Source organism: the organism of the source record quoted next, unplaced genomic scaffold (assembly GCF_019419815.1).
Source record: "Pyrus x bretschneideri cultivar Hongxiangsu unplaced genomic scaffold, Pyrus_bretschneideri_v1 Contig40, whole genome shotgun sequence".
Lineage (NCBI taxonomy): Eukaryota > Viridiplantae > Streptophyta > Magnoliopsida > Rosales > Rosaceae > Pyrus > Pyrus x bretschneideri.
In genome coordinates, this window is record NW_025999724.1 from 3,854,907 (window position 1) to 3,867,185 (window position 12,279).

Genomic DNA, 12,279 nt, shown 5'->3' on the forward strand with positions numbered 1-12,279 from the left:
TGCGGAATCGGCGTATCAAATCTCTGCAGGGGCGCGGGTCGGGTGAGAGGAAACCGGGTCAATGGGGACTAAAACGGGTCACACCCGGGTCCAACTGTCCTACATGGGATTGGCTGCTTCTCCCACTTCCTTGGACTTTCTATTTATACAAAGTCCAAAGTACTATTTCGTCCCCAACTTACGTCACTCGTAATTCTTTCATTAGAGTTTCGTTTCGCGAATGGTCTTTGTTTACGTACTCGTGAAATCGAGATCCATAAAAAAAACATTAAGATTAACCTCGAAAGATTTTCGAATTTTAAATGACTGCGTACGAAAAATCAAACTTTGTAACTAAGTATAGTTCTAAAATTGATGAAATAAAAATCAATTCCCACAAATACGAAATTTAAATAATGAAATCTAGAATCGGGATTTCACAAGTTGACTATTTCTAATAATAATTAAAAAAGAGTGTTATTAGACCCATCTCATTGTCTTATTTTTACACTCACGTTATAATCCCAGCCACTATAAAAAATAAGAAAAATAACCTACTATTTTCCCATCCACAATTATCCCCAAAGTACTCTTCCAATCTTCACCCTAGCACATCCTACCCCTTCCCATAGGCATTACTGACCGATGTGAAGCACGAAACCGACATCCATATTGTTTCTGTAGCCTGTTCTCCCATCTATTTTTTAATTATTTCAATAATATTTTAATAAAAGAAAAATGATTATATTTATATGATTGAAATAGAGGGGAGAAAAACATCGACCAGCCTTCTGCACTTTTTACCACCACAACCATCCCCATGGCTGACAACGGAGGCGATGCAATAATAGAACGAAGAGTCAGTCACTCAACCAATCATAGAATCAAAGCCGAAAGAATAGGAAGTGAAATCGGTATAAAAAGAAACTCCGATGACATCCATATATGGCTTGATGCATTCAGTGTGTTTGAGATTTGTATTACAACGAGCTCAACGAATACAAAGATCAATTCGTGATTCAATAATTTAGGATCCAATAAACATATATTAAAATTTAGAAGGAATGAAGTGATGACGAGACGTTTAGGAATTGAGATTACGAGTTGCTAGGAGTGTGGGTGGCAGTGAATGGTCTAATCTTGTTTTCCCTTGGCCCTTATTTGACATTTTGCGTGAGGAGAAATTGGTAATTAAAATTTTTAATAAAAAATGAGTGTAAAATTAAGACATATGGATGGCAATAGTAGCAATATTAAAAAATTAAGACACATTATTAAATTGCCTCTATTACACATCTGATTAAAAAAGTAATAAACACGTTCTTCACGTTTGGCCAAAATAATTAAAATAATGACTTACACTAAGTTGCCTCTATTACCGTTTGGAATATACAGCAACCCGCTTTCTCTGGCCAATCATATCCTTCTCTGTCCATTTTTTCCGGCGAAACGATCGACAAACCACTTCAACTTCGCCGGTTTCACACCATGGACTCGGAATCAGGTATGTCGCGGTCAAACCCTAATTTCGATTTTGTCTACTAAATCGCTGAGCATGCTTCTCTCTGTGCGTGTATTTTGCAGTAATTGAGTTCCTGGGCCTCGTTCCTCTGCTTCAGAGGCTCCCCAGCTCCTCTCTCAAGAGAATCGCCCAGCTCGTCATTGTCAAACACTACGGTCAATTTCTATAATCTGATTGTTTTTTCGGCTTATTTTAAGCTCAATTCTTTCAGTAAATGTTTATACTTTATGTGCAGATACGTATATAATACTGTGTATGTATAGTTTGTAATTGTGGTGAGGATTTTGAGTGTGTTCTTTTTTGTGTGTAGAGAGTGGAGAGTATGTTGTTCACGAAGGCGAAACAGGGGACGGGGTTTACTTCATATGGGAAGGAGAGGTTAGTTTGATTTTGATTGCTTATTGGTTAGTTGAACTGGAAGTTGGTCAGCTGGAGTCTGATTCAGCAGGTTGCTTACACAGGCTGAAGTTACTGGTTCTGTTAATGCTGAAGGAAATCGACCTGAGTTCAAATTGAAACAATATGATTATTTTGGTTATGGTGAGAACTGAGAATTCAGAATCCATGTTTTATCTTTCCTGTTTTGGAATTAAGAAGTTGGGTTACTTTTCTATACCGCTTTGTTATGATTCACTGAGAAATTTTTAATCATTTGTCTGCATATAATATGAGATAGGGTTTCTACTTTCTAGATCCGTTTCTGATCTTTAGAGATTGCTTGATTTGATATTGTCAAATGGTATATTGATTTCGATGTTCAGTATGTTGTTGCAGTAGTTTAACTGGATGCGATATAAGTTGAGGTGTTGACATGAAACCGGACACAGAACTGTCTTCGATTACTTTGGATAAAGTCGTAGTTTGGTTTAGGATATAAATGATGAATCTTTGTCCTTTAGATTTTTGGATGACAGACGTGTGAGGCATTGGCCCGTAATTCGTAATAATGTTGCTGGAATTATAAGTGTCACCGTCCATTATCAAGGAAGTATAATGTGAAGTTAATTTTGCAGGTTATGCATCAATTGAACATCAGGCCAATGTGATTGCTTTATCTAAGGTAGTTGAAATGTACATATAATATCTTAGCTTTTCATTTTTCTTCTTGGCTGCTTAGAGGATTTGGGTCGCGAGCCTGGGCTTTAATAGTCGATTGGGCTGTATAGATAGTGGCAACTTCACAATCTTGTTTTATTGTTTCTGTGTGACAACTACATCCATCTGGTTGCTCAAGCTCACAAGATTTTCCTTTAAAATGCTGTCTAATGTATTCTACCAGTGGTTTCTGATGTGTTCTTACTTTTGGCAGCTGACTTGCTTGGTGCTACCCCATGGGAATTTTTCTCTGCTGCAGCCAAAATCAATCTGGAACGCTGATGAAGCTCAAGAGACATGCTCTCTTGTTGAGAATATATTACATTTGGATCCAAGTGAAGTATTTATCTACCAAATCTTCAAGAGAATACATTTTCTGTCCTTTGTTTTATTTGGTTATAAAGATGTTGAAGAGATTTGATGTAGTGAGTTGTTTGTGTTTTATTTGCTAGCATTGCATTCAAAGGTAAATAGTTATGAGGTGATGGTTATAGTGCCAATTGTTGTGTGCTATCTGACCTCTAGTGATTGTTGATTTTGTTTACTAATTTTGCATGTATAAGAATCAAATTAGTTGACCGAAAAATTGCATCAGATGCTAAGGTTCTAATGTGCAGATGTGTATGATTATTAAAGAGTGTCTACTTTCTGAAATCTTTCGAATCTTGTATATATCACAATTCAAAGTGAACTTTGATCTCTATAATGTATTCAGTCGGATACACACCCAATATAGTAAAAACTTGATCTGCGTACTTTTAACTTGTGGCTTGTCCACGTTTATTTCTGCTCTTAATATGCCAGATGTGAAGTGATTCTGGATTTTTATTCTTTCTGCATAGAAATATATGATGTTTTATTCTCTTGTTTGCTGATGATTGGCATTTTGTGGAGAGAGATTATGTAATTCTATATTATTACTGCATTTTAGAATTATTCTGAGTAATACTTGTAATATGGCCACATATAAAGAATTGTTTTGGTGGATAAGATTCTATTCCTTCCCCTCTCCTCTGAAGGTAAACATATTTGAAGGGATTACTTTGCCAGATGCGCCAAGTTTCGAACAGGTTTTTGGAGGACAGTTAGTTGGACAGGCATGATTAAGAATCTTTTTCTCTTCTGTTTAATATTATGTACTGAATGTTTCTGAATGAATGCACAGTCGATGTAGTGAAAGAAATGAAATATTGTGATGGACTGTGGAACTAGAACTTGCATGCTTTATACAATAAGCTTCCTAATTCTGCCTGAAAATTAAAGGACAAAAAAGTACATATCATCCTTGTTAAGTGCACGAAGATTGTCTCCACACTTGTCTGACCTTGATTGCCTGCATCTTTGTAACAATCGTTTGCGGTGTTTTATATTTGTTGGAATATTAATATTCAATTAAACACCCATTGTTTATTGAGATGTCAGCTTGATTATTTAAATATTACAAGGGTTCTTTATATTTGTTCAAATGTTTACGTGCAGTGGGACACCAAGTTTGTTTTATCTATTAAATAATAAAAAATTTGTTTTTGTTTTATCTGTAATATGTTTCTGCTTTGTAGTATACCTGCAACTCAGGCTCTTTGTTCTGTCATCAATATAGTTTTGGGTTCATTCAGACACAAATAAAATTTGATCATGGCTTGGGATTCAAATAAAATATGTTTTTGTTTTATGTGTAATATGTTTTGGCTTCTAATTCAGGCATTGGCTGCGGCAACGAAAACTGTTGATTGTCTTAAACTTCTCCATAGTGTGCATGCGCATTTTCTGCTGGCTGGGGATTGTAACAGTAAGTAATTTATGTATGATCCTAATATCTATGGATAAAAATCTTAAGATAAGAGGCAATATGATTGTATGTATGTATATGTGTGTGTGTGTGTGTGTGTGTGTATTATGCTTATGTGCGAGAATTGCTTTTGCAGCACCAATTATTTATCAAGTTCACAGAATACGTGATGGGAAGAGCTTTGCTACTCGACGAGTGGACGCAATACAAAAGGGGATTAACATATTCACGTTACTGGCATCATTTAAGGTAACCATTTATTTAGACACTTTACAAATGATCTGATAACGGTCTCTTGGTTATCATCTTTTCTTGTCATTAATACCAGTGCACTTTAAAATGCATATCAAAGTGATAGAAGTCAAGTATTGATCAATATTTGTTAATCAGATTGCTAAAATCTTATGATCTATGTCTTAATATGATTAACAGAGATTGGATCTGTCTTTCAAATTTGTATGGATAAGCTAATAAAACTTGTGCCGGAAGAAGTATTATTTATATTCTTTCCCTCAACGTATGATAAAGTAGCAGCTACTCGTGCAGTGTTACCTACTGATGGTAAGATTGGTTGTATTTGTTTTACAGAAAGAAGAAGAAGGGTTTGTCCACCTGCAAGCAACAATGCCATCTGTGCCTGCTCCGGATAAAGTAACATTTTCTTTCTTATTTGTTAACAATTTTGTAGATTAGTTGCAAATACTGAACTGTTGATCCATAACAGCTTCTGTCAATGGAAGAACTACGTGAAAAACATCTGCTTGATCCACGTCTTCTAAGGTAAGATATATGGCTTGTAGATCTCTATTATTCTTGGTGTTGGGGAGTTCAGTTGGGATTTCTGTACAAACTGTACTTTAGTATAGTGGACAGTCACACAGCTATGTAGTTTAGGGTCGTAGCCTCCAGAAAAGAATATCCAGCCAGACACTGGCGGATCCATATAGGGACCCAGGGGGTCCTGGGACCCTTCGGAAGCCCGAAGAAACACTTGTGATCGACCTTTAGGACCTTCCAACAATTTGGGCAGGTGCAGTGGAGAGGCTTGTGTGCAGGCAGCAGTGCTTATAACAAAGAAGAACAATAGGTTTTTAATTTTTGTTTTAGAAGACCTAGTCAAATCGACAGCGTTTTTGAGCTAGGTCATTATAAAAAATTTAAAATCTAAAATATCTTTGTTTTCTCTATAGAGCCTTAGAACCCCGGTCTTTTCTAGTATCTCCAAATTATATTTAAGAACTCCCATCCCCAATCGTCGCGACCCTTCAACTTTAAACCCAAGTTACCCTATTCCCCACCACCATTTACCCTTCCACCACCTTTAGCTGCCTAATTTTATTTCTTCCAAATTCATACAAGTTTTTTAATCTTAGACTCTAGTCGTAACTCCCAATTAATAATATATATGTTGCATTAACAAATTTTATCTTTGTAGAGTCACTAATTGCGTTATGTTGTTGAGAAGAATTTTTTCGTTTTATTACATTTGAGATTAATCTTGATTTATTCAATAACCAAATTTAGTAGAAAATAGTGATACGGAACCAAATTAGTCTAATATTTTTTTTTTTTCTTTTTTTGAGCTTTTATGTTTGAACCCCCTGAGCTTGAAATCCTGGATCCACCACTGCAGCCAGATACAAGAAAGGCCCCTTCTCATTTGTTCGACAAATTATAGGGGATGGTTCATGGATGGACTCTCCATGAAACAGAACTTCTGTGCTTGGGTGGAAACCATGCACAAAAAATATCTTGCTTTGGACCGGTCCCTAAGTTGGATAGATCTCAATCTGTCTGGGCTTGAATGATACTTTATTGAAGTTTCTTGAGTGGATGTTGTTCTCTTATTGGCTTGCTAAAAATATAGTGTCTACTGGATTTAATTTTGTTCCAAAGATATTGGTTTTGAACAGGAGATCTTTCTGATTATGTATCATGAAAACTTTTGTTAATAAATTTTTTTGGAAAAGAGAACTGTTTATATTATTTTATTAGGTTTCCTGTTGCAGAAACTAAACAACTTTCTTAAGGTTTATAAAAGTGTAATTCAAGGTTTATACTTTTGTTAGAGATCTTTTTTTCACAACTTCTATCGAAACTTTGTTTTCAGCAAATCTCATCTTGTTGGTAGCTGATGAAAAAGGTTGTATATATGATATTTGTGACTGCTTGAATCAGGACTTATCGATTCAATGCAGCTGCAAAGAAATTTGTGCCTTGGCCAATAGAGATACGATCTTGTGAGCCTAACAGCTCTACCAATCAGACTGAATCTGCACCAAGGTTGGCTTGCTGTACTGTGATTCATAATCTCTCTCTCTCTCCTCTTTTTTTTCCCTCAGTTTGCTTCCCGCTTCATGCGAACTAGGATATTTCAAAATTTTATTATTTAAATTGATTTATCAGTTTGGTACTGAACTCTTATCTAAGTAGAATTCAGTGACATTTCAGTGTGAAGTTCTGGTTTAGAGCGATTGGAAAACTTTCAGACGATCAGGCTTTGCATAGGTATGCAACCATTTTATCTGTAAGCTGACATTCAGTTCTCTGGTTATTTATGATTGTGAGTATCTATCACACTTGGTATTTGCATTGACAATGATTAAATCAAAGTAAAGTATCATGGAACTTGTATCGTGGTTTACTATAGGATTCTTATATACATACATATATATAGTGATTATTTTTGTATGATTGATTTCCAGATGTGTTGTAGCATATGCTTCGGATTTGATATTTTTGGGTGTAAGTCTGAATCCCCAACGCTTAAGAGTTAGTTTGGACCATGCGTAAGTCACTGTTTTTTTTTTTCTTTAAACACTTGGTCGTTCAGTTGGGATGATCAAATTTTTTGGTTAAACATATAATTTTTTCAAATATTCTCCCAGGATTTGGTTTCACCGTCCGGTTAGAGCTGATGATTGGTTACTGTATGTGGTATGTCTCAAATATGCCTCATTCTCAGTTTCGTTAAAAACTTAAAATACTGATGCATATGTTTTGTCAACAGATAGTGACTCCAACTGCCTACGACACGCGTGAATTTGTTTCGGGCCAAATGTTTAACATAAAGGGAGAGGTACAGACTTTTACGTACTGCTCGTCTCTCGTTGCTGTTGGTTTGCATCTATCTAAGCATTGTGTGATGAATTAAAGTTAATGTATGTTTTGATGGCAGCTTATTGTATCATTGACTCAAGAGTCCCTAAATAGGCGAATTAGACCAACTCCGGCTGCCACATCTAAGTTGTGAACCACTTTTGACTTCGGTTCCAGATTTCTGCACTAAATTGTGTAATAACTTGATAACACATTTCAAGAGATGTTGCAGTTTCCGGCGTTGTCGACATTGCCGTCTTCCTTCGCCGTCGTGCAGAGAATAATAGCCTAAAGTTGTAATGAAACATCATCTTTATTTTCTGTGATATTTATACTTGATAGCAATACAAAGAGAAGGCACGCTAATTAACTTGGCTAAAGTTGATGCACAGTATTCCATTGATTACGGAGATAATTTCTAATTGTGTCGGGTAATACCCGAGCAACTCATGTAGGATCGATTCACCTCGACCGCCACATAACATCTCACTTTATTAAAGCGGTATTATGTCATGTGAAGAAAAAATTATAATGTTATTATATTCAAGTCGGGGAAAAAAAAGATTGCAATGCCACGATAATCCCTTTTATGAGAAAACTTGAAATAGGTTCAATTTTAGCAAAAAAAAATAATAATGTTCGGGATGAAAATTGAATACATAGGTATAGGACCAGTCCATGATAGGTGTCTTATTAAATCCTAGTCAAGTAGCAAAAACCCAATAAGAAAAATGCTTCTAATCGTAGGAGAAAAAGATTCTGGAAGGTAGACTTCGGCAATGACTTTGCAAAACTTCTAGATACTAGTTTGACAAACTTCCATCTTCTTTAAAGTCAGTTGAGTATACTTTTAGATACTGATTTGACAAACTTCCAAATGAAAACTACAGTCATTGTAAATCAAACAATTTATGCATATTGACTCCTTGAACAAGATTCTGGAAGGTATACTCTTGTAGTGACTTTGCGAAGAGCTTAGGTTGTCATGAGAACGGATTTGTTTAACTTCAAGATGCTTTTGCTGCTAATGTGAGATGAAGAATTTCAACGTAATATGCTACATATGGAGGCATTCTGAATGTGATCGCCATTTCAATGACCCCGATGACTTCAGAGCGATAGTGATGATGATGAAGAATATCATAATTATCAAGCAGAAGGAGCCATGAGACAAAACATTAAGAAATAACATAGTTGCAAGTTTGATGAATGTATCTTATTAGACTACTTTTATATTGACAAATTTTTATTGCTATTTTGCTAAAGTATGTATCAGTTGGTTGATGGTATTTCAAATGTGCGAACAATGTTGTGCTAATGAATCCTAGCTATTTAGTTTGAAATATTTCAAATTTTTAAAATAATGTCATAATAATTAGTTTTTGATATATGTTGAAATTAAGATTAAATATTTATTTTAAACAAATTTAATAATTGACCTTTATTTGCCAAACAATTAAATTAATAGGCATATTCAGTATTGTGCCTTTTTTGGTTATTTTACATAGTTAGAGTTGTTTTATATAGAAGTTGAGAGCTGCTAGACCCACCCTCTTATTTTCCCATCCACGTTATATTTACACCCACTATAAAAAGTTAAAAAATTAAAATGTTATTTTCCCACCCACTATTATTCCTAAAATAACCCTAACCCACATAAAATTATCTTTTATCTCTTCGACAGAAACATAATCATCTACTTTTTTCATAGAAACATCATCTTCTAAGTTCATTCTTTTTGCTTTCTCTTAATGAAAGGAGATGAGAATGATGAGTTAAGATTTAAGAGAGACAAATCGTCTAAACATAGTGTGAGAGTTACTTTTTTATTTTTTATTTTATTTTTTATTTTATATATATATATATATAAAAAGTAATGCAAAATGAGGTAGCTAAGATCCTTATTAGTCATTTTACAAATTGACAAATTTGTAATTAAAAAATTCATAAAATGGTGTGTGAGAAGACATGACATTGGAGTGGGAATAACAACTCTCTAAAAATTTACTAAACATCATAATACAACTTTTTCCTGCTAAAAGCACTTTTCTAACTATAATTTACTAAATACTTTTCTATTTTAATTTACAGCTACTTATCTTGGAGGCAAAGCTTAATCAGAAGGTTTTCCCAACCTTTCGTAGTACTACAGCTTGACGCAATCAGTTTCAGGCATTGCCAAGCTTCCTCAGGAATTGATTGGAGGCGAAGATCGTGGTTCCAATAACCTCGCAAATCTCCATTTCTCAGACTCGCAGGTTAGTTTTCCCCCAAATCTTTTTATTTCTGCCTTCTCAAATTTCTTTCTTTGGTTTGTTTCTCGATTCGGTCAACATTTTCCATGTGATTTTTCGAATTAGGGTTTTAGCTCATTAATTTTGGTACTTGATTCACTTGTTCGTGTGAAAATGTTGAAATTTCTGCAAGTAAAATCGAAATGGAATTGGAATTATACTATTTTGTAACAGTTGGTATGAATTTGATGTTGAATTGTACTGGATTTTAACTATTACCGTGGAACCAAGATATTAGTATGAAGAACAAGAAGATTGAAAGAGAGAATGTTGCACAGAATTTCTGAGTTAGAATTGGATTTTCGGTCTTGATGCTGCTGCATATTTTGTTGAATTGTTGGTTTTTGGTAGTTTATCGATCACGGAGTGTTTTAAGTTTGTGTAGATTTGAAGAGTAATGCTGCTACAAATGAAAAACGAGAAACTTTAACTTCAAGTTTGTGGAGGGCATTGTTATTAAGAATTTTGTATAAGGCGAAAATATGGCAATGGAATGCAATCTATATGCTAAATCTACTTGATTGGAGAAATAGATAAATTCAATGATCCATGAGGTGATAAAAGAATAAAAGCAAGCTTAGAGAAAGAATAATTCATCAAGAGAGAGGAGAAATAGTTTGTGGCAGTGTTTGAACTGCATATCATAAGGGTATTTCTCAAATTGATTCTCCAAATATCAGTCGATGATAGAACAACCTATTGACAATGCCAAGTTTTGTTAGTCGAAGGAAGTTTAGTATTGCTAGTTCTAGTCTTTTGGTTGGCATGGTTACCAGAGGTGTAAGTTGACATGCATATTACTGCGTTTGCTACAGTGAATTCAATTTTCAGCATTCAACGTTACTTATCTAAAATTCTTATGGTTCTTGTATAATTTTGCAGGGCATCCACTCAGCCATACATTAGAATGGAACTGCCAGGTGATGGATCAGATGTGATTAGTCAAACGGAACTGACCCAACAGCCACTTTTATGTGGACTTCCAGATGATATTGCTCTTTTCTGCCTATCAAGGGTGCCTCGGAAGTACCATACCCTCTTAAAGTGTGTCTCAAAAAGATGGAGAGACTTGGTGTGTAGTGAAGAGTGGCATTCTTACCGTAGAAAGCATAAACTTGATGAGACTTGGATCTATGCTTTGTGCCGAGACAAGTTGGACCGCCTTTGCTTTTATGTGTTGGATCCAAACTCATCAAGGCGGTCTTGGAAGCTTGTTCATGGGCTTCCGCCTCGTATCATGAAGAGAAAGGGAATGGGTTTTGAAGTTCTAGGAAAGAAAGTTTACTTATTGGGTGGTTGCGGTTGGTGTGAAGATGCTACTGATGAGGTCTACTGTTATGATGCTTCCCTGAATGCTTGGAGTGAAGCTTCTCCCTTGTCCACTGCTAGGTAATACTTGTCACTTATACTTTTTGCATACTTATTTGCGCGGGTGAAGCTGGAATTTGATTTCTCCCTGGTTCAAAATTCAAATATATTTCACCTGCTGAGGGGGCAATGTATTTTATGCAATAATACTAGAGAGTAGCGATTATTTTATGCTCATGAACTTTCCGGGTACGTTGATTGCTCATTGTTGAATGCTATCTGGATGGTAGTAAAAGCTCTTGCAAGTAATTATGCGTCTTTTTGTTTGTTTTGGTAATCTTAAAGAGCTTTTGGTTTATTTGATTTGTGCATGCAGGTGCTACTTTGCTTGTGAAATATTGGATGACAAAATATATTCCATTGGCGGGTTGGGTTCAATTTCAAGCTATCCGCATTCTTGGGACATATATGACCCTTGCACTGATAGTTGGAAATTTCACTCAGACCCAAACATTGTTCCTGAAATTGAGGATTCTGTGGTCATGGCTGGGAAGATTTACTTTCGTTGTGGCACTTCTGCTGTAACTTCTCATGTGCACGCTGTTGTTTATGAACCGTCAAGTGGGACATGGCAGCATGCAGATTCTGAAATGGTTTCAGGCTGGCGAGGTCCAGCAGTTGTATTAGACGGAACTCTCTATGTGTTGGATCAGAGTTCAGGAACGAGGCTGATGATGTGGGAGAAGGAAGCTAGGGAGTGGATCCCTGTCGGGAGGCTGTCATCCTTGCTTACTAGACCGCCCTGTCAACTCGTAGCTATGGGGAAGAAATTTTATGTTGTGGGAAAGGGGCTTAGCACAGTCATGTTTGATGTTGAAAATGCAGGGAATATGGAAGGGGTGATGGTTAGTTCTTCAATACCTAAATTGAATTCAGACATTGATGTAATCGGCTGTAAATGTTTATCGATTTGAAATTCTTGTAACCGAAGGAGTATTTGGAAACTACCATTGTATAATACTTTGTACTGTACATGCTCTGATGTATTTGGACGTCTCATAAAAAGGAATTTTATTAAATTATTTATAAGGTTTTCTGTATTACCATTCTTAAAATTTGAAGCTGTGAATTTTTAAGTCAACAACATGGTTCTGCTACTTCCATCAACATAGGAAGTACAACATTGGAACTCT

The 12,279-nt window shown here is 35.6% G+C and overlaps 2 protein-coding genes across 2 annotated transcripts; both read left to right on the forward strand.

The window, feature by feature from the left end:
- Positions 1–1,340: 1,340 nt before the first annotated feature.
- LOC103932519 (acyl-CoA hydrolase 2-like) lies at positions 1,341–7,810 on the forward strand. The gene is made up of 17 exons (XM_048566045.1): positions 1,341–1,483; positions 1,564–1,656; positions 1,812–1,879; positions 1,963–2,041; positions 2,515–2,561; positions 2,811–2,936; positions 3,616–3,693; positions 4,298–4,385; positions 4,522–4,634; positions 4,974–5,036; positions 5,110–5,165; positions 6,564–6,668; positions 6,837–6,893; positions 7,091–7,174; positions 7,274–7,322; positions 7,396–7,464; positions 7,564–7,810. Exons 1-17 carry the CDS (start codon positions 1,468–1,470, stop codon positions 7,636–7,638), a joined length of 1,266 nt encoding a protein of 421 aa, XP_048422002.1. The 5' UTR covers positions 1,341–1,467; the 3' UTR covers positions 7,639–7,810.
- Positions 7,811–9,514: 1,704 nt separating this feature from the next.
- Positions 9,515–12,175, forward strand: LOC103932517 (F-box/kelch-repeat protein SKIP4). The gene is made up of 3 exons (XM_009342140.3): positions 9,515–9,742; positions 10,661–11,167; positions 11,463–12,175. The coding sequence occupies exons 2-3, from the start codon at positions 10,686–10,688 to the stop codon at positions 12,058–12,060; spliced, it is 1,080 nt and encodes a 359-aa protein (XP_009340415.2). The 5' UTR covers positions 9,515–9,742; positions 10,661–10,685; the 3' UTR covers positions 12,061–12,175.
- Positions 12,176–12,279: the final 104 nt, after the last annotated feature.

Excerpts from the sequence above, each read along its gene's own strand:
- LOC103932519 (XM_048566045.1), top strand. Across the intron at positions 2,042-2,514 it reads ATATGATTATTTTGGTTATG|GTTATGCATCAATTGAACAT; the intron begins GTGAGAACTGAG and ends TTAATTTTGCAG. Across the intron at positions 7,323-7,395 it reads ATGATTGGTTACTGTATGTG|ATAGTGACTCCAACTGCCTA; the intron begins GTATGTCTCAAA and ends TTTTGTCAACAG.
- LOC103932517 (XM_009342140.3), top strand. The coding sequence starts at position 10,686 with ATGGAACTGCCAGGTGATGGATCAGATGTGATTAGTCAAACGGAACTG. Across the intron at positions 11,168-11,462 it reads TCTCCCTTGTCCACTGCTAG|GTGCTACTTTGCTTGTGAAA; the intron begins GTAATACTTGTC and ends TTGTGCATGCAG.